Raw genomic sequence first — 24,129 nt, 5'->3', positions numbered from 1 at the left:
TATTTTGGTAACTACATATCTGTATAAATTACATAAAACGGAATAAGACCATCATCAATATCCTTTTTGATAGCTTCTTCTAAAGCTGGACCTCTTAATCTATTGTTTTTATCAGCTGGTATAGACTTCAATTTAATTCCACCTAAAAGTCCTGCCCTCTCCACAGATGAATGAGCTTGAGCAGAACTGTATGCAACCAATTTGGAAATAATGGTGTTTTCATCCCAATTAGGATGTTGTTCTTTAACTTCTAAAATTTTCTTGGCTTTTGCGCCAAGAAGAGCCACCAAAGTAGCTTCACTCGCAGTACCTTGAATGACACCACCTCCCTTACCACCTGAGCAGGCTAGGAATTCAGCTGGAAGGTCGAGCATTTTGCCTAACCAGTCCAACATCACTACTTCAAGTTCAGTACAAGCTGGACTGGCAATCTATAGAATTTATAAATTAAAATCATTTTTTACATTATTTAACTAGAAAAAAAAGCTTACCCAAGTAAAACCAATGCATGCAATGGCTCCACTCAGCATGTCTGCTACAATTGCTGGATAGGAATTTGCAGTTGGAAAATATGCGTGAAATTTGGGACTGTGCCAATGAGTAACGCCTGGCATTATAACTCGCTCGATATCAGACATAACATCTTCCCAAGAATCGGGCTTTAGGGGAGCATTGTCGGGGATTAAAGGTCTCAGATAACCAGGCTTCACCTCAGGTAGTACACGCCTGTTTAAAGAAAAAGAAAAAAAAACTCAATTAGGTATTAGTTCCTTTATTTTGCACAGGATTAAAATTTAAAAAAAAATTTGCTTGGAAGAACAAATAATGAACTGTTTTGCTTATGAGTGAAGTGAGTGTAAAAAAATTGTTCCTTCATTCACGATGCAGAATTTTTCGAAAAAAAAAAATGGACTTGACTGCTTAACTGGAGGTGCGGGTTCGAGTTCCACCTAAGGCAGCATTATTTAATTTATCCCCAGTTTCAGCTGGAAGCCAGCCGTGGAATTATATGATATAATAAACATATACAAATACATATAATGAATGAATTTGATGTTTTTGCATCAAAAATATTTCTGATGCACACGTGATGCTAATAGTACAGGTAAAGTAGGCATTTTAAAAATAAAAAATTGTTACACTCATGAAACTTGGCAAAAAGTTTCTTTTGAGATGAAAACAAAAAAAGACAAAAAAAGTATATAAAAAAAAGTTGCGTGGAAAGGTGTTTTTTCGCGCACAAGAGGGAGGATGTGAAGGTCAAAAATAAAGTGAACAAAAATGACATGAAAATGAAGTCAACACGATTGCTCTAAGAAAAGTTATAGCCGATTAAAAACAAGGGTGCTTGTTGACTTCAACAGGGAAAATATAACCGAAACCCATGTGAAAAACATGCTACACTGACGTTATTCGGGACGAAGGTTTTAAATAAATCAGAGACTATTAGGTACTATTACTATTACTATTACTATTACTATTACTATTACTATTACTATTACTATTACTATTACTATTACTATTACTATTACTATTACTATTACTATTACTATTACTATTACTATTACTATTACTATTACTATTACTATTACTATTACTATTACTATTACTATTACTATTACTATTACTATTACTATTACTATTACTATTACTATTACTATTACTATTACTATTACTATTACTATTACTATTACTATTACTATTACTATTACTATTACTATTACTATTACTATTACTATTACTATTACTATTACTATTACTATTACTATTACTATTACTATTACTATTACTATTACTATTACTATTACTATTACTATTACTATTACTATTACTATTACTATTACTATTACTATTACTATTACTATTACTATTACTATTACTATTACTATTACTATTACTATTACTATTACTATTACTATTACTATTACTATTACTATTACTATTACTATTACTATTACTATTACTATTACTATTACTATTACTATTACTATTACTATTACTATTACTATTACTATTACTATTACTATTACTATTACTATTACTATTACTATTACTATTACTATTACTATTACTATTACTATTACTATTACTATTACTATTACTATTACTATTACTATTACTATTACTATTACTATTACTATTACTATTACTATTACTATTACTATTACTATTACTATTACTATTACTATTACTATTACTATTACTATTACTATTACTATTACTATTACTATTACTATTACTATTACTATTACTATTACTATTACTATTACTATTACTATTACTATTACTATTACTATTACTATTACTATTACTATTACTATTACTATTACTATTACTATTACTATTACTATTACTATTACTATTACTATTACTATTACTATTACTATTACTATTACTATTACTATTACTATTACTATTACTATTACTATTACTATTACTATTACTATTACTATTACTATTACTATTACTATTACTATTACTATTACTATTACTATTACTATTACTATTACTATTACTATTACTATTACTATTACTATTACTATTACTATTACTATTACTATTACTATTACTATTACTATTACTATTACTATTACTATTACTATTACTATTACTATTACTATTACTATTACTATTACTATTACTATTACTATTACTATTACTATTACTATTACTATTACTATTACTATTACTATTACTATTACTATTACTATTACTATTACTATTACTATTACTATTACTATTACTATTACTATTACTATTACTATTACTATTACTATTATTAAAATCTTCTTTGATTAACTGGAAAAATTTTGATACACGGTTAAAAATTCTTTAGTATTTTTTAATACTTTTTGGGTGGGTCTACATTAGAAATGTATTAAAATTTAATACACTTATATACTTCAAACTTTAAATTTAAAAAATATTTATATAATTTAAACTTATTTAAATTAATGCAAATACTTTTATATATTTTTTTTATCATTTATTTGTTCTACTAGATGTCTGATTTTTCGTTTTTTATCGCTGTCTTCTTTGACTTGAAACATTCTTCTGTTTGGTAAGTTTGAAAGTGAAATTGTGCTTGCGATCCTGGTGGAGCCTTGTCCCTGTTCTTATGTGCTTTTTCTTATTTTCCCGCTTTTATACGATGGCTGCAATTTATAACGTAAACAACGTTATAAATAAATTAAGTAAACAGAGGTCGGGTCTACAGATTTGTCATTTAAAGCTCAGAGCCTCTACTATGAATTCGATGAGTTCAGGGATATGTTTGAGGAATCAAAGGTTGATATAATTTGTGTTTCTGAAACTTGGTTTTCAAGCAAAAAAAAAATGATTTAATTTATCGTTTGGGCGGTTAAAAACTCTTTCAAGCGGACAGATATGGTAGAAGAGGTGAGGGAGTGGCAGTATATTGTAATGTTTTATTCCGGGTTCACAATAAAACTTATTTAATTTCCACTTATATTTCCGTTCAAATAAGAACACACTTTATTTCAACTCAATTTACTTTTATTATTCGCTCAAACAAACACACTTTTAAATCACTTTATTTACTATTGACAATTCGCAACACTTTATTTCACTTTGTACTGTACTCTTTCACTTTCAAGATTAAACTGTGTCCGGTCGGTGTCTACGCTGCCCTTTTATACCGGAATTTCGAGATTCCAGAATGTCTTCGAAGGTTCTCGTCTTTGCTTCTCGAAACTTCCTTTCCAGGAGGGGCGCTTCATACTTCCAGTCTAGTGGGATATTTTGGGATGTGTTCAGTGGGATATTTTGGGATGTGTTCAGAGGGTAGTTTCTTAATTACTAAAGGTCCGTTCACATTTCTACATTTGCAGTAGTAGGTAGTGTGTTCAGACTTTTATCTTAAAAGTAGTTCAGTAATTCATCGTTACATTGCCCCCCTCTTAGGATTGTTCGTCCCGAACAACTCCATTGCTTCTTTCACCATTATAACGAAGTAAATGGTCACAATGAACTACCTTTAGTTTGCTTCTTACCCCTCTTTGTATACGGTAAACCACGTCGTTAATTCTGGTTATTACTGTGTAAGGGCCTTCCCAGTTTTGTTGTAGCTTCGGTGATAGTCCCTTTTGTCGGTGGGGATTGTAAAACCACACAAGTTCTCCTTCTTGAAACCCTGTTGCTGTCGCTCGTGCGTCATATCTTGTTTTCATCCTGTCACTAGACGCTTTTATATTTGTCCTTGTCCGTTGGTGAATGTCAGCCAGTGTTCATTTCAGGTTATCTACGTACTCATCCATTTCATGTGGCTCGTTTGGAACACTTCAAAATTTTATCTCACTTGGCAGGCGTATTGTTGAGCCAAATAGGACTTCCGATGGTGTATGTCCAGTAGAACTATGTGGTGCACTTCTATAAGCCATCAAGAATAATGGAATATGTCGGTCCCAGTCTCGTTGATTATCATTGACTACTTTTGACAGGTGTTCCTTAAGTGTCCTGTTAAATCGCTCAACCATCCCATCAGATTGTGGATGAAGCGGTGTTGTTCGCGTCTTCTTGATGCCAAGGAGTGAGCAAATCTCTTGAAAGATCTTAGATTCGAAGTTCCTTCCTTGGTCGGAATGAAGTTCCATGGGTACTCCGAACCTGCTCACCCAATGAAAGACAATCTTATCCACAACTGTTTTGGTTTCCTGGTTTGGAATGGCAAATGCCTCAGGCCATTTGCTTAAGTAGTCCATCACTACAAGGATGTATCGATTTCCGTTGTTGGTTTCGGGAAAAGGACCTGCTACGTCTATTGCAATTCTCTCAAAAGGTGCACCCACATTGTACTGCTGCATCTTGCTTTGGATTTTTCTAGCTGGTCCTTTGCTAGCGGCACAAGTATCACATTTTCGGCACCACTTTTCAACGTCTTCTCTCATACGTAACCAGTAGAATTGCTGTCGTAGCTTTTCCAGCGTCTTGTTGATGCCTAAATGGCCTCCAGAAGTTCCACCGTGCATCTCTCGGAGAACATCATTTACCTTTGACTGAGGTAAGACTAGCTGTATTACATAGGTTTTACCATCTGCGGATTCCCACTTACGCCTGAGTAGCCCTTCTTGCATATGAAGTGAGTCCCATTGTGCCCAATATGCTTTTAGAGTGGGGCTTCGGTCGGAGATGTCGGCCCATTCTGGTTTCTCTTGATGTTCCTTCCATGCAAGGATGGGTTCGATGTCCGAATCTTCCTGTTGGGCCATTCTGAGTTCTTCATTACTCCAGCCGCAAATGGGATCAGCTCTCGTTCTTCTAACAGCGACAACTTCCTTTTCTTCTAGTCGTGTGCAATGCTTGCAGTCTTGCTTGCACGGGCGCCGAGATAATGCGTCTGCATTTGAATGCAGCTTTTCTCTTCGATGTTGAATCTGACATTGATACGTCTGAAGTATCTCGATCCATCTTGCTACTTGACCCTCTGGATTTTTGAAGTTCAAAAGCCAATTTAGTGCACCATGATCTGTGCGAAGAAGGAACTTCTGTCCATAGATGTACTTATGGAAGTGCTTTGTTGCCAATACTAGAGCTAGAAGTTCCCTTCTAGTCACGCAATAGTTTCTTTCTTGTTTCGAGAGTACCTTGCTGAAATAGGCAACGACCTTTTCTTCTCCGTCATGAACTTGCGATAAAACAGCACCAACTCCAACATTACTTGCATCTGCGTCAATGATGAATTGTTTGCCTGGAGTCGGATAGGCCAGCACAGGAGCTTCACATAACCGCAGCTTCAGTTCCTGAAAGCTTTTCTCACACTCACCTGACCATTTAAAGGGTTTACCCTTCTCCGTAAGTTGGTGCAAGCTTTTGGCGATTCTCGCAAAATCCTTCACAAATCGTCGATAGTACGTTGCCAGACCGAGGAAACTCCGAAGTTGATGCTTGTCCTGAGGGGTTGGCCAGTTCTTCACAGTGTCAACTTTTTCAGGATCAGTCTTCACTCCTTGGGATGAGATGATATGCTCCAAATATTTAACCTCGGTCTTGAAAAGTGCACATTTCTTTGGATTCGACTTAAGAAGTGCTTCTCGTATTCTCTGGAATACAGCCTTTAGGTTTTCACAATGGTCATCAAATGTTTTTCCGTAAACGATGACATCATCCAAATAGACTAGGCAAGATTTCCAGGTTAATCCATTCAAAACGCACTCCATCAAGCGCTCAAAAGCAGCTGGGGCATTACATAGCCCAAACGGCATGACATTAAACTGCCACAGACCATTTCCTGTGGAGAAAGCCGTCTTTTCCCGATCTTCTGGATGGATTTCTACCTGCCAGTAGCCACTCTTCAAGTCCAAAGTCGAAAACCATTGTGCTCCTTCCATTGCATCTAGAGTATCGCTGATTCTTGACAGTGGGAAGCTGTCTTTCTTCGTCACATCATTCAGTCTGCGGTAGTCGACACAAAATCGAGTGCTTCCATCTCTCTTTTTGACGAGAACTACCGGTGATGCCCAAGGGCTTTTGGAATTTTCGATCAGCCCATCTTTCTTCATTGTCGATATCATTTCTTCAACTTCACCTTGTTTGGCCAAGGGGAGACAACTTGCTGGTTGCCGAATCGGCCTTGCATCTCCTGTATCGATTCGATGCTGCACGAGTTGCGTTCGGCCGTACTGCCCGCTGGGTGAAGAGAAGATATCAGCATATTCGTGAAGAAGCCTTCCCGCAACATTAAGGAGCATGGAAATGATTCCATGCTCCTTCATAAGTCGATTCCAATGATGCACTCGTCACATACATCTGCCACCAAAAACACATGTGAAAACTTTAGTTCTGCTATACGGACCTCAAGATGAACTTCTCCGTACACTCTTGCTGCTTCTCCTGTGGCGGTCTTCGGATGGTAGCTGTTGGTGTTATGTAGCCATGTCATCTTTACCAAGTCTCTTGTTGTTTATGGTCGCCTCCACTGTCAGACTTTTGTTGTCTCGTTTAGTCTGTGAGACTTGAATTGTGGTTCTGGGGCCATCGATACCAGAAACCAGCTTCTGCCCCTCGAAGTTGGTTCTTACTCGTTTCCCCGAGTGGGAATCAAGCTGAGCATGAGTGTTGGTTGTATCGCTTACCTGTTGTTGGGCAATATTCCTGTTTCCACAGTGTTCGCAAGCAGTTCTTCTTGGTGGCAATCTGCACCGCCGCTGGAGATGTCCTGTCTTGTTACCGTTCCAGCATCGAGCAGCTCCGTCTCGCTGGTTTCTTTGGAATGCGAGTTTTTGACAAGAGCATTCCTCCACTGCAACTTCTCTTACCCGATGAACGCCTTGAGAAGCCTGTTCTGCTGCTTCCATAGTAAGTGCGAACGCTAATGCTTCAGGAAGGGAACGTTTTCCAGCTGTTCGTATCGCTCGCTGAAGATTTATGTCAGAAACAGCACGAACAAAGGCTTCTGTCGCAAACTGATTGATAATGTCGTCTCCTGCTGTCGGATATGCCAGATGAGCTAACCTTTCAATATCAGCTTGGAGTTGTTGCAGAATTTCTCCTCTTTTCTGGACTCTTGTATTGAGTTGGACGCGGAAGACCTCCTGCATATGGCCATCTCCAAAGCGTTTTTCAATAACCTGGACAAGAGCGTTAAAGTTACCATTCTTTTCTGGTGGTAAAGTTTGTAACAACTCAGCAGCAGGACCTCTAAGAGCAAGAGTCAGCGCTATACATTTGTCTTCGTCATCCAGCCATTTGTTGTGGCAGCTGCCTCAAACTGTTTCTTGTAGATCGACCAAGAACTTTGTCCATCAAATGTTGGTGGATGCATTTCCTTCTTCTTTGGGTACTCACCAGAACTTTCTCGGATCTTAATTTTCCGAACCTGGTCAAGTTCCTCAGTAATACTTCGCATTTTAACTTCCATTTTTTCAAATTTGTCATCCACTTTCTCGAACTTTCCTTCTACTTTCTCGAGTTTTTCTTCAACTTTCTCGAATTAGCATCAATAGCAACGAACTTGTTCTCGATCGCGTCAAGCTTACCTTGGATGATGTTTTTCTGTTCATCTAATTTTTCGAGAAGATTCGGTTGTTCACTCTTTTGCTCTGTTCGTTGTTGTTCCATTTGTTCTCTTTGTTCATTGCGTTGTTTTTCTAATTGTTCTCTCTGTTCCTTTCGTTGTGTCTCAATTTGTTCTTTCTGTTCTTCAAATTTTGCAAGGAGAATAGCCATGATGGATGACATATCGGAACTAGTACTTACTCGTTCTTCTATCATTTCAAACACGAATTGAAATGTATCCAAATCTTCGTTTTTCTGGGTTAAATAATCCTTTAGACGAATAATGAGATCATTTTTCGATCCAGCAGTAGGAAGACCTCGCTTAGTTAATTCCGCCTTCTCAGTCAAACTTAACTGATTAAGTGTTTTACCCATTTTAACTTTTCAAAACGCGAGCACTTTTACTTATTTCAAAATGTTTATTGTTAAAACACACGCGCACTTTTTATTTTATTCGCGAAATTATCTGATTCGCACAAATTAATAAGTTTTATTCCACTTTTCTGACACCAATGTAATGTTTTATTCCGGGTTCACAATAAAACTTATTTAATTTCCACTTATATTTCCGTGCAAATAAGAACACACTTTATTTCAACTCAATTTACTTTTATTATTCGCTCAAACAAACACACTTTTAAATCACTTTATTTACTACTAACAATTCGCAACAATTTATTTCACTTTGTATTGTACTCTTTCACTTTCAAGATTAAACTGTGTCCGGTCAGTGTCTACCCTGCCCTTTTATACCGGAATTTCGAGATTCCAGAATGTCTTCGAAGGTTCTCGTCCTTGCTTCTCGAAACTTCGTTTTCAGGAGGGGCGCTTCATACTTCCAGTCTAGTGGGATATTTTGGGATGTGTTCAGTGGGATATTTTGGGATGTGTTCAGAGGGTAGTTTCTTAATTACTAAAGGTCCGTTCACATTTCTACCTTTGCAGTAGTAGGTAGTGTGTTCAGACTTTTATCTTAAAAGTAGTTCAGTAAATTCATCGTTACAATATGTTCGCAATGATATTCTTTGCAAAATTAACTGTAAAACGGAAGTGTATAGTGAGATAAATTATTTATTCTTATGGCTAAAACAGATGTACGGCACATCTGCACGCGTCGCTGTATGCAGCGCTGCACCCAAAATACATGTGCATCACTTGTTAAATTATTGATGCCGATTTTTGTCAAAAAATTCATAACTTTGAAAAATATTTTTTAATTATTTTTTGAGGAAACGATTATGAGGGGTAAATATGGATTTTATGCGGTTAAAATGGAAGAAATAATGGAATTTATAAAACAAAACAAGATGGTTGTGTTTTGTTTTATAAATTTAATTAGTTCTACCATTTTAACAAAATCAAAACAAACGTTATTTGAATGATAGATTGTGTCAACTGCCAATATCAGTAATGCCAAATGGCAAGTATTTTGAATTTTTTTTTGTTTCTTGCTGTGGCTGCAATGAAACTTGGCATGGAATTTAGAAATAGAGACATGCGCTGCATGCAGATTTTTATTTTGCTGCAGGGAAAAAACTGCACGTCTCTTTTGACCATTAGATATTTTAAATGACGAAGGTAGAAGTCTTCTATTAGGGGTGGTTTATAGATCCAATAATAACATTGGTAAGCCTCTTAGAAATCATAACTCTCGGACCTTCTAAGATTGTAATTTGAGGGGATTTAAACACTAATCTTCTGGACCAGGAATTTCTCATTGAGGGTATGAGAGTATTTAACTTGTTCCCGGTAAACACGACTAAAGCTACACATTTTTCTAGGTACACTTTTAGATATTCTTTGTCAGTTATTTATATTTGAATTTTTATTGTAAATTTAAATTAAAAAATTCAAGGCTAGGCGCACACATGCGATTTTAGTCGCGCGATTATTCAGTAGCAAAAATGGATCACAAGGATTTCAATGTCTGTGCACACACATGCTTCCCGCGATTAAAAATTTGAAAATTGTGTCTACAGTCATTGAAATTCTTGTCATCTAATTTGCGACTGAATAATCGCGCGATCAAAAACGCATGTGCGCGCCTAGCCTAAAGGACTATTAGCACCGTAGATTTATGAAATTCAGATTTAAGTGGATTTAAAAATAACATTTATCCAAACTAAATCAAGGGTGAAAAATATGGCCATTATTCACTAAGTTTTTTTTTGTGAGGGTTTGAACTTTCCAGATAAAATAAAACACCACATTTTTACAGCTGTAAATGACTTACTTCTAATCACTTTTTGATGGGCGAAATCAAATTTTTTTGGGTTTATTTGAACATTTTATTAATAAATACCGTTAAAATGTTAGTGATAAACCAACGAAAAATTAAAAGTTTTCAAAAATTCAAAGTTAGGTATCAAAAAATGGTATGAAAACATTTTTTTCCAAAATTTAAATTTTTTGAAAACTTTTAATTTCTTTTGTGGTTTATCTAACTTTTTGCCGGTATTCTTAAAGCAAAATAAATAGCCTTTCTAAAAATAATAATCATTTTATCACAAGAAAATTTCCCACTTCTTTGAGAGAAAAGTGAAAACAAAAAATAATTGGAAATTTTTGGTATTTGAACGATTCCATTGACTTAGCCATTTTACCATTTGAAATAAAATATTTAGTTTTAAAATCCTAAAACTAGAGAAATGCATGTAGCTTTCACATGCATTTTGGTTTTTCATGATACGATAATTTTTTACTGCGATACAGCCTATCGAAAATCACTAAAAAAACCAAAATTTGTTTTGTTCCCTTCATTGTTTGGTCTAGTGTATTTTAATGCAATGATATTATAATGTAATAAAAAAATATTAAAATCTAATACAGCGTATACCAGCGCACAATGTTGCGAGCCCATACAAATGTTCATCATAAATACTAGCACCTAAGTTTTTGGAGAAATTTTACAATTTTTGAGTTATTTTTTTGCATAATTTATGGAATTAACATTTATTGTAAAAGACACTGGTAAGCAAAATAAAATTTTTTTTTTTGTAACATAACCAAAATATACTTTTCGTAAGTTTTTTTTATGTGCTGACTCTACCACATCACGTTTTTGAAACATTCCCATTTTTGAGGTTATGTTCTTGTACGTGGTGAATTGTTTTCAAAAAAAATTTGCAAGTTTCTAAAAGAACCACATGTTTCCTTTTAAAGCTTGTTTTAATCTTTTCAATATTTTGTTTCCTCTTTGAGAAATCTCAAGTTGAAGTCAACTTGTTTGGTTTATCTTCTCTATACAAAAAAATCTTATGTTTTTTTGCGTTTCATAGCGAATCTCAGATAATCCTTTGTCAATCGCTTTCAAATTTTGAAATAACGTTTTATTAGCATTCCCATAAGTTCTTTTATCGACGAGGTTGGTGAATACGCGTTAATACACAAGAGAGCGTGGTCAGTAAATATAAGATGTAAAATATTTTTAATTACATCAGCAGCTTTTTGTTACTTGTATTATGATCAAAAATTATTAAAAACATAAAACACCAACATTTTTATGTTTGTGATCCCCTTCAATTTGTTGTTTTTTATCAAATAAATGGTTATAATCCATTATAAAGATTTATAAATATCAAAAGTTATACAACAATACCCAAGTAAACTAGACAAAAACAACAAAATGTTTAAAATACTAACCAAACGTGAAATATAGAAACTCAAAATTTCGCCTAAATTCCTCAAAATATTATTGATTTCCGAGATACTCATGTTTTGGAAAATAGTTTGTATACACTCAAAATTTGCACAATATTTGTTTCTTATAACCGAGTGTTTCTTATATTCTTAGAACGGATATAAGAAACAAGTTTCTTATAGGGATATAAGAAACAAGTTTCTTATACCGATATAAGAAACAAGTTTCTTATACAAATCTACCTACCCAGTAGTACCTACCACAAACTTATCCTCGCCTTAATATTCAATCCAATTATATAACTACATATAATGTAGCTATTTTATATTTTTCACAGATTTCTTTTCTATTTTTTCCCGATTTAATTTATTCAAGGATTATTGTATCAATTTTGTTTTAAGTGAAATAATTGCTGTGTTCCTTTGGCCTGAAGTATCTACTATAGTGAGCCGGCTTAGCAACAAAATCGTGCACTTTAAGATAAAAGCATGAAATTTATATCATTGTACTCAATATAAAGGCTTAACTACATTCAACTTCAAAAAGTACAAAAGTGAAAAAATGTTTTGTCTTTTACCAACACACTGCAAAATTCTATCTTTCATCTCAGAAAAACAAAAGTAAAAGTTAAAAAGGCTTTAACTTTCACTTTTTGAAAATTTTTCACTTTTTGAAAACACCAATACACGCAAATAAAGTGTTAAAGTAAATGAATACTAGATGTCGCTCATATTGACAATTTTAAATGAACACGCCTTTTTTTTTGACATATTATTGTAAAAAAAATTCAATTGTTTGCATACATCATATATTTATTTAATTGTTCAACGTTTCTCTCAACTATTTTTAAAAAGTTAATAAATAATTTATTTGGATCGCAGTACCAAATATATTTTGTTTAAGTACAGGCAGGATACCAATCGGTCCGATGATTGTGAGGAATCATAAAATAATTCATCATTATTCATTTTCTCGTACCTTTTTCTTATGTCGTAGTGGAATTAAAAAATATCAAGTCGTTCTCATATGTTTTAATACAAATTAAATTGATTCTGAGAGTACACAAATTACATTTGTTTTTTATTTACATTCTTCAAGATACATGTGTAGTTATGCATTTTGTTAAAACTTTGTTCTGATCGATCAATAACATTCCTCGCTGTTCTAAGACATTGCGAACTCCGTCTTGCTGTATCAACTGCATCGCTTGATTAACATGAAACATTTTTGGCATATGATTTCCACACTCGTTCTAACCCCATTTTTTGTCCAAAAGCAAAAAAATTATTTAATGTGATAGCTGGTGACCATTTCTTGAAGAGGCATGATGGTAGAGGAAGGACGTAAGAGGCTTGAATTAAAATATGCAACTGCATATCTATGCTATTAGCCATGAAAAGTGTGATGCGTCTTCCAGAAACTCACCACGTCGGACAGAGGCTCATCTTCAAAATTCTGATGAACACGAAATGTTATCTCTCGTGGTTCAATTTGCAAATTCTTTATAGCTAAATAGAAAGGAATATTTAATTTATTACCAAAATTTAAGAATATGTAGGAAAAAGCACTTACACGATGATGCAAAAAAATAAAAATAAAATGAGCACGTGTTTTTTTTTACAAAAGTGACAGATAATCTTAAGCATCAAACACAATTTCCATGAAGCTTTTCATATACAGATGTCGCTAGTGTATGTGTGTATTTTTCACCTTTTCACTTTTTGGAATCAAAAAGTGAATGTAGTTAAGCCTTAAGAGTTATTTTGAGATATTGGGCCACCTTGTATCTCATCCGAAAGAGTAGATACAAGACTCTTTCTGTGTTGCACTCGATTTGTTGCATATCATAGTATAGGCCATAGAGGAAGGAATACCTAGAGACGCGACTTCGGTTGGTTTTTCTCTTCCACCCTACAAGCTGTAATGAGAGGAAAATCTCCACAGTGCTTATATGTGGTAGTTTTCCCGTGCATTTTAAATGGCACCAACACATTCAACTGTGGAGTTGTGCTCAAAACAATTAAAAACATTTTAAGTGCTCAGTACATAGAGGAAGGAATACCTAGAGACGCGACTTCGGTTGGTTTTTCTCTTCCACCCTACAAGCTGTAATGAGAGGAAAAACTCCACAGTGCTTATATGTGGTAGTTTTCCCGTGCATTTTAAATGGCACCAACACATTCAACTGTGGAGTTGTGCTCAAAACAATTAAAAACAATTTAAGTGCTCAGTAGAGAAATTAATTCATAAAAAAAATAAAATAATAAATTCAAAACACGAACCTTTTTTTTTATTTCTGTACATATTTATTGAAAAGTGGGTGTCTGGAATGAGCTATTTGAGCTATTCAAGTTCATGTACAAACCAAAATCATGTTTAAATTCAAAGTTTGTGAGGACATCTACTGGTGAAAGGAAGGTATTAAACGCATTATACCCATTGTATATATATTTCTATAGTACTTTCAATCGAAGAAAATACTTTAGCGACATCTTTTGGTAGATCTGCATTTCAATTTTCTGCATAAGGTTCAAATATAAAATAAACTAACGATCCCAGCGGTGGCGACGCAAAACAGAAAATTCTGCTTCATGAGAGTACTATAGGAATATATATACAATGTTATACCTTTCACACGTATTCACAGATAGGAAAACAACCCAGCAAACGCAGAACTACAGAAAAAACCGGTGAAATATGTACGTAAAAGAAGTACTTCTTTTCCACTGAAAAAAGATAGGAGCTCGGGAAAAAACTCAGTTATATACTTTCTGTATATAAGAATACGTGAAGCAGCTATCTCTTTCTTGCATGCAAGATGAAATAAATTTCCCCTCTATTAATAGTACAGACAAATGTACTTCAAAAGTGCATCAGCGAAGCACTTCTGGAAGTGGTTCTGATGTACATTTCCAAGTACTTTTTTACCTACAGAAAAAGAACTGAAACTTGTACTTTTAAAGTACTTATTTGGAGCACTTTCATGGGTTTATATCCGTACTGCCAAAATCCATATTTTAATTTCATCTGAAAATAAAAAAATCTTCAAAACAAACATTCTTTTTATTATTTAATTATTATTTAATATTTTATTGGAAAAACACATAGTTTTTTTTTTTAAACAAAATACATAAAAAAAGATCATTGGGCACGCGACTGTGGCCTGGCCAGTTGAGAAAAATGAAAAAGAAAAAAATACTCTGCAGGCTGCACTTTGGTGGTAGTTTTTGTATCTTGTTTTGATTTTTTTTTCTAAATGCTCAAGGCTGAAGCTGCTGTAAACAAACTCAGTCAATGATGTCTGGAATTGATCGCCACTAAAAGACAGAAAAATCAACAACTTTATAATTTATCAATTTTATAATCAGCATACCTTTATTTTCCAAATCCTAGAGAATTAGTGGTTGTTTTTGTATCATTTTTGTATTACTTTTTTTTCTAAATGCACAAGGCTGAGGCTGTGCATTTTGATGGTGGAAATAAATTTTTGTGGCGTGCCGAAGAATTTGTGTGGTAGATATTGTTTAGAGAAAATAGTTTTCACAAATAACACTCAACACTGAGAAGATTATATATTTTTTAAATTATATTGCTTTATTTTTATTCTTCAAATGGAGCAGCGAAAAATTTTTTTGATGTTGCTGTGGCTGTGGCTATCAAGGCTTTACTGGTTTCACTAGAAAATATAAAATGTAGGAAAAGTCAAATCAAACGCGAGCCGCCATTACAAAAGAGACAAAACTTTGTGCATTGCATACATCGCGTTCTTTTCCTCCCATTTATCAAAGAAGAGTTTATTTTTTCAGGAGAAACAAAACTTCTATTTTTGGAGGGGAGAGATTTTGGTAAATAAGGAAACACATACATCCTCAAAATAAGCTTTGTTGGTGGTTGTATTTTCCCCTAAACTACTGAGGTTTGGTTTGCAGGGAAGAGAAAAATAACAGAGATGTATACCAATTACCTGAAATTAAATTTGCGGGTGTTTTAGGTAAGGGGGGTACGAGTCGGCTCTCTAGGTATTCCTTCCTCTATGGTATTGTCAGCATTGATAATGTGTAGTGTTTCTATTATCATTCTCTTATTCTAGTGCTCTTCTCGTTGCCGTACTTGCATACTTTCAAAATACGGAGAGTGATTATGCTGTGTGCAATGTGATGCCAGGGCTGTCTTCTGTGGTGCATTACTTTTTATGTCGGACTTATGTTCTGTTAATCTATTTTTTAATTTTTGTTTTGTTGTTCCGATATAAATCTGGTTTCATTCTTCGTCCGCGTTGCCGTTACAATTGATTTTGTAAATTAAATCTGAATGCTCCATTTTATCGATTTTTGTTTTTAAATTTGTGTATAATTGTGCAGTTGTGTAGTTTGATTTTATCGCTATCTTGTATTTTTCTTTATCAAAAAGCTGTGCGTTTTTAAACCCCTCAGTTATTTCCTTAATGTAGGTGAAGGATTTGTAAATCGGTTTTTCTTGTTCTTCTTTTGGTGTGTTGTTTTTGGTTTTCGTGTTGATTTATTAAAGTATTTATTATTTTTAGTGGAAATGCATTGTTTTGTAATATATTTCGTATTTTATTTTTGTCATTTTTATGGTTTTCCAAATCAATAATGGAGAGAACTCTTTTTATAAGATTTCTGGCGGTATTGAAAATAATTTGTTTTGGGTGTTTTGAGTGGAAATTAATAATTCTTCCAGATGAGGTGGGTTTTTGATACCAATCCATTTGTATTTTACTTTCTTGCTAGAGATGCCGCGAACATTGATTTGGCCGAATACCGAATATTCGGCCACGCTCCTCGGCCGAATACCGAATATTCGGTCGCCGAATATTCGGCCAAGGATAATCAGAAAAAACCGTTGGTAATTTCAAAAATTTTATACTTTGTTTCAAGAATAGATGTGGCTTAAAAAATTCCCAACAACATCGTATTAGCTGTGTTTTATTTTCCTCGTGATGCAGATCAGATCATTGTTTTTATTAGCTTTACAACAAAAGCAGGATTTTGTTTTTTATTGTTTCGCAAATAAATGCAATGATCTGATCTGGATCACGAGGAAAATAAAACACAGCTATTGTAACGATGAATAACTGAACTACTTTTAAGATAAATTATACCTACATACATGTAAGAAAAAACAAAAAGCCGTAACGGTTTTGTACGACGTACGACAAACCAATACTGAAGAAAAAAAAGCTGAAAAATACATAGAATTTTTGTCGTAAACGCCAAAAGTTGGCGCTTACGACAAACCAACGCTAATCCAATGCTTATTTTTTGGATATACGACAAAAGCACACTAATTATCTCAGTAACGGTAAACGATAGGACAAATCTGATAACAGAAATGAAAAAACCTATTACTACATATCCAGTTTAAAAAAGTCCATTTTGGCGTTTACGACAAAACAACTCTCGGGCGCAGTGTTGCCAGAGAATTTTAGAGGCAAGGAGCCGAATTTTAGAAATCTTGGAGCCAAAAATCGCCAATTTCAAAAATCGTTCAGAAAAACTCATATTAATTTATTTTGTACCATTTTTTTAAATTTTTTTTTTATCATTTTTTTCCAACTTCAAATTAACTTAGATATATGATAACATAAAAAAAAAATAAATAATACTCGGTATTAAATTTATCAGACTTCAAGTTAGATTCTTTAATTTTTATTTTAGTAATAAATAACACAACAAATATACATAGTAGAAAAGTGGGAATAAAATATGAGGCGTTCAGAACAATAATGGGTCAAGTCCATTTGAAATTTGTGCTTTCTTCTGAACTTTAAGAAGCTTTTTCTCAGAAACTGAAAGAACTTTTGAAATAAATGTTTCACAGATCGATAGCTCTTTATCTGCAAAATTTCTTTCTTTTATTTTATTTGACATAAAACGAAACCCTTAATTTTTAAGACCTTAAAACATCCAACCTAAAGAGAAGTGGACTTTACCCATTATAATTCTGAACGCCTCATATATGAATGAAAATGGAAGTAGGTTCATTCACAATTGCGCTTTTCAGCAAGACGTGTCAGATTCTACTTCGAAGAAGTTTAGTTCTCCTTCGAAGACTTTTAAGGCGTGATCATAATAATCAAGTATTTTTATTATAAAAGCTTTTAATTTCGAAGGAGCCAAAAATCGCCAAATTGAAAACTTAAGGAGCCAAATTTTGATATATCGGAAATCAGAATTTGAAGGAGCCAGAGAAAACTTGAAGGAGCCGGTTTGGCTATAAATAGCCGTTCCTGGCAACACTGCTCGGGCGACGAAATGTCTGAATACACTACCTACTCTTGCAAAGGTAGACATCTAAAATCGAATTACATATGAGGACTGTTCGCCAAGATCGAACATCGGACCCATCCAATTGGTGGTCAACACATACTACAAAATTTCCAATTTTGACAACATTTGCCTACCTTTCCTCTCCTGGGACAAGTGTTTACAGTAATAGACTATTTTTCGAAGCAGGAATAGTCTACGAAGATAAACGTAATCATTTACTACACAACAAATGCGGAACAAATAGTTTTCATTCACCACAACTTGCCTTTAGTAGATTACAAGTACTAAAATTACAATTTTTTTAATAAAACACACATTTTGGTATAGAAATTTATGTCTTTTTTCTTCTCCATTTGGTATTCGGCTGAATAGTTAAACTATTCGGCCGAATACCGAATACCAGAAAAATAAGCCGAATAGGCCGAATACCGAATAGTGGCCGAATAGTTCGCGGCATCTCTACGTTTCTTCTCTGATGACAACTGTATCGAGGTAAGACAATTTGTTATCGGTTTCTTTCTCAACCGTAAATTGTAGTTTTTTGTGAAAACTGGTAAGGCACGTTAGCGTTTCTTCAAGATTTTCCATTTTTACGATGGCGAAAATGTCATCTTCATATTTGGTCAATACTTTGGGCTTGGTTGTCAATTTTTCCAAACAATTATCTAGAAGATCTTCCAGGATGATGTCTGCTATTATAGGTGAGGCAGGGTTTCCCATCGGCATTCCATCTCATTGCTGGTATGTTTTTTTACCGTAAACTAGGTAATTATTGTCGATAATGCAGAAACGTACTAACTCTAGAAATTTTGCTTTTTTAATATTTGTATTTTCTTTTATTATGTCCCATTTCGCGCTTATCAGTTCTAGTGCTGTTTTTAAAGGAATGTTTTTACTAAGTGCAATATAAATGTAACAAGTATAAGTTTGTTATTGTTTTTTTGATGTTTGTAACAAATTTGGAACCAATTTATCGATGTTCAATAAAGATTCCTTTGCCATCACCTGATGATGTTCATAGACATGAACGAAACGTCGTGACAAAAATATATTTGTTTTCATTGACCTAAAGCCCAATTTAAAAACATATAATTATCAACAAAAAGGTCATCACCATCAACATATTATAAATAATTAGGGTTAATGATTAGCGACGCGAAGCTTAGATGTGAGGTAATTTCGCCTAATCTTATTTTTCAATCGGAGATTACTCCTTTTCCGACGGCTGCCAAGGTCGAGTTATAAACGGTTTTCGAATCTCACATTATTCAATATACAGTACAAAAAGGCTTCCAAGCCTTTGATGCAGTCAATCTATTTAAGAATGAGACAATTAAAAACTTTTCTGGAGAATCGACGACAAGTAAGAGGTTAATACATTTATTTATGCTAACTTTTGTCAGTAAACAAAGTGTGGAGATTTATAAAGTAAGATCAATCTTGGGCATAGCTGTTAAATTGAACCACTCCGAAAATCTTAAGTTGTTCCGCAGTGCAAACGTTGCCAAGCTTTTGGTCATACCCAAAAATACTGCAACCGCGAGTTTGCTTGTATAAAGTGCGAAGGAAAACATGCAACTAAAAATTGTCCGATGAGCAAAGATCAGAAAGCAAAATGTGTGAACTGCCAGGGTAATCACCCGGCAAGCTATAGAGGCTGCCCAGTTGCCAAAAAATTGCAAGAGTTCAGAAGCAAAAATACATCTGCTAGAGACAATGCCAGAAACACAGTAAATACCGATTTAACTGCTGAAAACAATACAAAGCATGAACCGCCTAAAAAAGCTGTTCAAAGTAAAAGCGATGAAAATAAAGCCTATTCTCAGATTCTAAAAAATGTGCGGAAAAATGAAGAGACTTCCATAAAAGAAATGCTACAACTCATTCTTCAAAGAATTGATAAACAGGGGAGTCATTCCGTAATTTTGAAAACGATAATCGAATCGATGATAATCGTTTTACAGTTTGAGAATCTTTAAAGCTATTTTAAGTCAAGTCTGATTCAATATTTCCTAAATAGTTTATATGGTAGATATTGTTTAGAGAAAATAGTTTTCACAAATAACACTCAACACTGAGAAGATTATATATTTTTTAAATTAAATTGTTTTTATTTTTATTCTTCAAATGGAGCAGCGAAAAATTTTTTTGATGTTGCTGTGGCTGTGGCTATCAAGGCTTTACTGGTTTCACTAGAAAATATAAAATGTAGGAAAAGTCAAATCAAACGCGAGCCGCCATTACAAAAGAGACAAAACTTTGTGCATTGCATACATCGCGTTCTTTTCCTCCCATTTATCAAAGAAGAGTTTATTTTTTCAGGAGAAACAAAACTTCTATTTTTGGGGGGAGAGATTTTGGTAAATAAGGAAACACATACATCCTCAAAATAAGCTTTGTTGGTGGTTGTATTTTCCCCTAAACTACTGAGGTTTGGTTTGCAGGGAAGAGAAAAATAACAGAGATGTATACCAATTACCTGAAATTAAATTTGCGGGTGTTTTAGGTAAGGGGGGTACGAGTCGGCTCTCTAGGTATTCCTTCCTCTATGGTATTGTCAGCATTGATAATGTGTAGTGTTTCTATTATCATTCTCTTATTCTAGTGCTCTTCTCGTTGCCGTACTTGCATACTTTCAAAATACGGAGAGTGATTATGCTGTGTGCAATGTGATGCCAGGGCTGTCTTCTGTGGTGCATTACTTTTTATGTCGGACTTATGTTCTGTTAATCTATTTTTTAATTTTTGTTTTGTTGTTCCGATATAAATCTGGTTTCATTCTTCGTCCGCGTTGCCGTTACAATTGATTTTGTAAATTAAATCTGAATGCTCCATTTTATCGATTTTTGTTTTTAAATTTGTGTATAATTGTGCAGTTGTGTAGTTTGATTTTATCGCTATCTTGTATTTTTCTTTATCAAAAAGCTGTGCGTTTTTAAACCCCTCAGTTATTTCCTTAATGTAGGTGAAGGATTTGTAAATCGGTTTTTCTTGTTCTTCTTTTGGTGTGTTGTTTTTGGTTTTCGTGTTGATTTATTAAAGTATTTATTATTTTTAGTGGAAATGCATTGTTTTGTAATATATTTCGTATTTTATTTTTGTCATTTTTATGGTTTTCCAAATCAATAATGGAGAGAACTCTTTTTATAAGATTTCTGGCGGTATTGAAAATAATTTGTTTTGGGTGTTTTGAGTGGAAATTAATAATTCTTCCAGATGAGGTGGGTTTTTGATACCAATCCATTTGTATTTTACTTTCTTGCTAGAGATGCCGCGAACATTGATTTGGCCGAATACCGAATATTCGGCCACGCTCCTCGGCCGAATACCGAATATTCGGTCGCCGAATATTCGGCCAAGGATAATCAGAAAAAACCGTTGGTAATTTCAAAAATTTTATACTTTGTTTCAAGAATAGATGTGGCTTAAAAAATTCCCAACAACATCGTATTAGCTGTGTTTTATTTTCCTCGTGATGCAGATCAGATCATTGTTTTTATTAGCTTTACAACAAAAGCAGGATTTTGTTTTTTATTGTTTCGCAAATAAATGCAATGATCTGATCTGGATCACGAGGAAAATAAAACACAGCTATTGTAACGATGAATAACTGAACTACTTTTAAGATAAATTATACCTACATACATGTAAGAAAAAACAAAAAGCCGTAACGGTTTTGTACGACGTACGACAAACCAATACTGAAGAAAAAAAAGCTGAAAAATACATAGAATTTTTGTCGTAAACGCCAAAAGTTGGCGCTTACGACAAACCAACGCTAATCCAATGCTTATTTTTTGGATATACGACAAAAGCACACTAATTATCTCAGTAACGGTAAACGATAGGACAAATCTGATAACAGAAATGAAAAAACCTATTACTACATATCCAGTTTAAAAAAGTCCATTTTGGCGTTTACGACAAAACAACTCTCGGGCGCAGTGTTGCCAGAGAATTTTAGAGGCAAGGAGCCGAATTTTAGAAATCTTGGAGCCAAAAATCGCCAATTTCAAAAATCGTTCAGAAAAACTCATATTAATTTATTTTGTACCATTTTTTTAAATTTTTTTTTTATCATTTTTTTCCAACTTCAAATTAACTTAGATATATGATAACATAAAAAAAAAATAAATAATACTCGGTATTAAATTTATCAGACTTCAAGTTAGATTCTTTAATTTTTATTTTAGTAATAAATAACAAAACAAATATACATAGTAGAAAAGTGGGAATAAAATATGAGGCGTTCAGAACAATAATGGGTCAAGTCCATTTGAAATTTGTGCTTTCTTCTGAACTTTAAGAAGCTTTTTCTCAGAAACTGAAAGAACTTTTGAAATAAATGTTTCACAGATCGATAGCTCTTTATCTGCAAAATTTCTTTCTTTTATTTTATTTGACATAAAACGAAACCCTTAATTTTTAAGACCTTAAAACATCCAACCTAAAGAGAAGTGGACTTTACCCATTATAATTCTGAACGCCTCATATATGAATGAAAATGGAAGTAGGTTCATTCACAATTGCGCTTTTCAGCAAGACGTGTCAGATTCTACTTCGAAGAAGTTTAGTTCTCCTTCGAAGACTTTTAAGGCGTGATCATAATAATCAAGTATTTTTATTATAAAAGCTTTTAATTTCGAAGGAGCCAAAAATCGCCAAATTGAAAACTTAAGGAGCCAAATTTTGATATATCGGAAATCAGAATTTGAAGGAGCCAGAGAAAACTTGAAGGAGCCGGTTTGGCTATAAATAGCCGTTCCTGGCAACACTGCTCGGGCGACGAAATGTCTGAATACACTACCTACTACTGCAAAGGTAGACATCTAAAATCGAATTACATATGAGGACTGTTCGCCAAGATCGAACATCGGACCCATACAATTGGTGGTCAACACATACTACAAAATTTCCAATTTTGACAACATTTGCCTACCTTTCCTCTCCTGGGACAAGTGTTTACAGTAATAGACTATTTTTCGAAGCAGGAATAGTCTACGAAGATAAACGTAATCATTTACTACACAACAAATGCGGAACAAATAGTTTTCATTCACCACAACTTGCCTTTAGTAGATTACAAGTACTAAAATTACAATTTTTTAATAAAACACACATTTTGGTATAGAAATTTATGTCTTTTTTCTTCTCCATTTGGTATTCGGCTGAATAGTTAAACTATTCGGCCGAATACCGAATACCAGAAAAATAAGCCGAATAGGCCGAATACCGAATAGTGGCCGAATAGTTCGCGGCATCTCTACGTTTCTTCTCTGATGACAACTGTATCGAGGTAAGACAATTTGTTATCGGTTTCTTTCTCAACCGTAAATTGTAGTTTTTTGTGAAAACTGGTAAGGCACGTTAGCGTTTCTTCAAGATTTTCCATTTTTACGATGCACGGTTGTCCAAAATGACTTATCTCGTTGCAAAAATCATAACTTTTGAACGGATTGAGTTAGCGGTACAATTTTTTTTTTTTATTTGAAGGAAATTTCTAGGGCTGTTATACCAATGAATTTCAATAAAATTATTTCACAGGGTGTTTCGGAATCATCGGCCAAAAACAGATTTTCTTTAAAAAAAAAGTTTAAATTAAAATTGGTATGCCATTTTGTAGAAATCACTAATCCACATTTAAAAAAAAAATTTCAAAAAAATACAATGTCCCGTTTTCGAAAATTTTATTTTTCAAAAAAAAATTTCAAAATTTTTTTAAAAATCCAAAATTTATTTTTTTTAAAATTTTATTTTTGTCTTATATTTGAGTTATATAAGTGTTTCTTCACAAAAAGTTTCGTTGAAATCGAATAATCCGTTTCGGAGAATATCGGATTTGAAAAAAAAACGGTTTTATGGCAGGTACCGTAAAAAATCCATTCGGTTCCATGCATTAAGCCGAATAGGGTATGTGTACCAACCAATTGTTGATCCAAAATAAAAACATTTAGCTGCGCATGCTTGCGCACTGCCGAGATTTTGTACTTTGAAAAAAAAAATGAAGGCAGAAGGAACAGATTTTCTTAAAAAAAAATGTTTAAATTAAAATTGGTATGCCATTTTGTAGAAATCACTAATCCACATCTAAAAACAAAATTTCAAAAAAATACAATGTCCCGTTTTCGAAAATTTTATTTTTCAAAAAAAATTTTCAAATTTTTTTTAAAAATCCAAAAATTATTT

General features: G+C 33.6%; 1 protein-coding gene across 3 annotated transcripts in view; it reads right to left on the bottom strand.

The window, feature by feature from the left end:
* LOC129907442 (aromatic-L-amino-acid decarboxylase) overlaps positions 1 to 24,129 on the bottom strand; it is a 56,695-nt gene that overhangs the window by 942 nt on the left and 31,624 nt on the right. For all 3 annotated transcript variants that reach the window (XM_055983683.1, XM_055983681.1, XM_055983682.1), the window contains 2 exons: positions 492 to 726; positions 33 to 431 (listed from right to left, as the gene is read on the bottom strand). In XM_055983683.1, the coding sequence (XP_055839658.1) occupies positions 33 to 431; positions 492 to 726 (634 nt within the window). The remainder of the gene's footprint in view (positions 1 to 32; positions 432 to 491; positions 727 to 24,129) is intronic.

Source organism: Episyrphus balteatus, chromosome 1 (genome assembly GCF_945859705.1).
Source record: "Episyrphus balteatus chromosome 1, idEpiBalt1.1, whole genome shotgun sequence".
Lineage (NCBI taxonomy): Eukaryota > Metazoa > Arthropoda > Insecta > Diptera > Syrphidae > Episyrphus > Episyrphus balteatus.
This window is presented reverse-complemented; position numbering and strand designations above follow the sequence as displayed.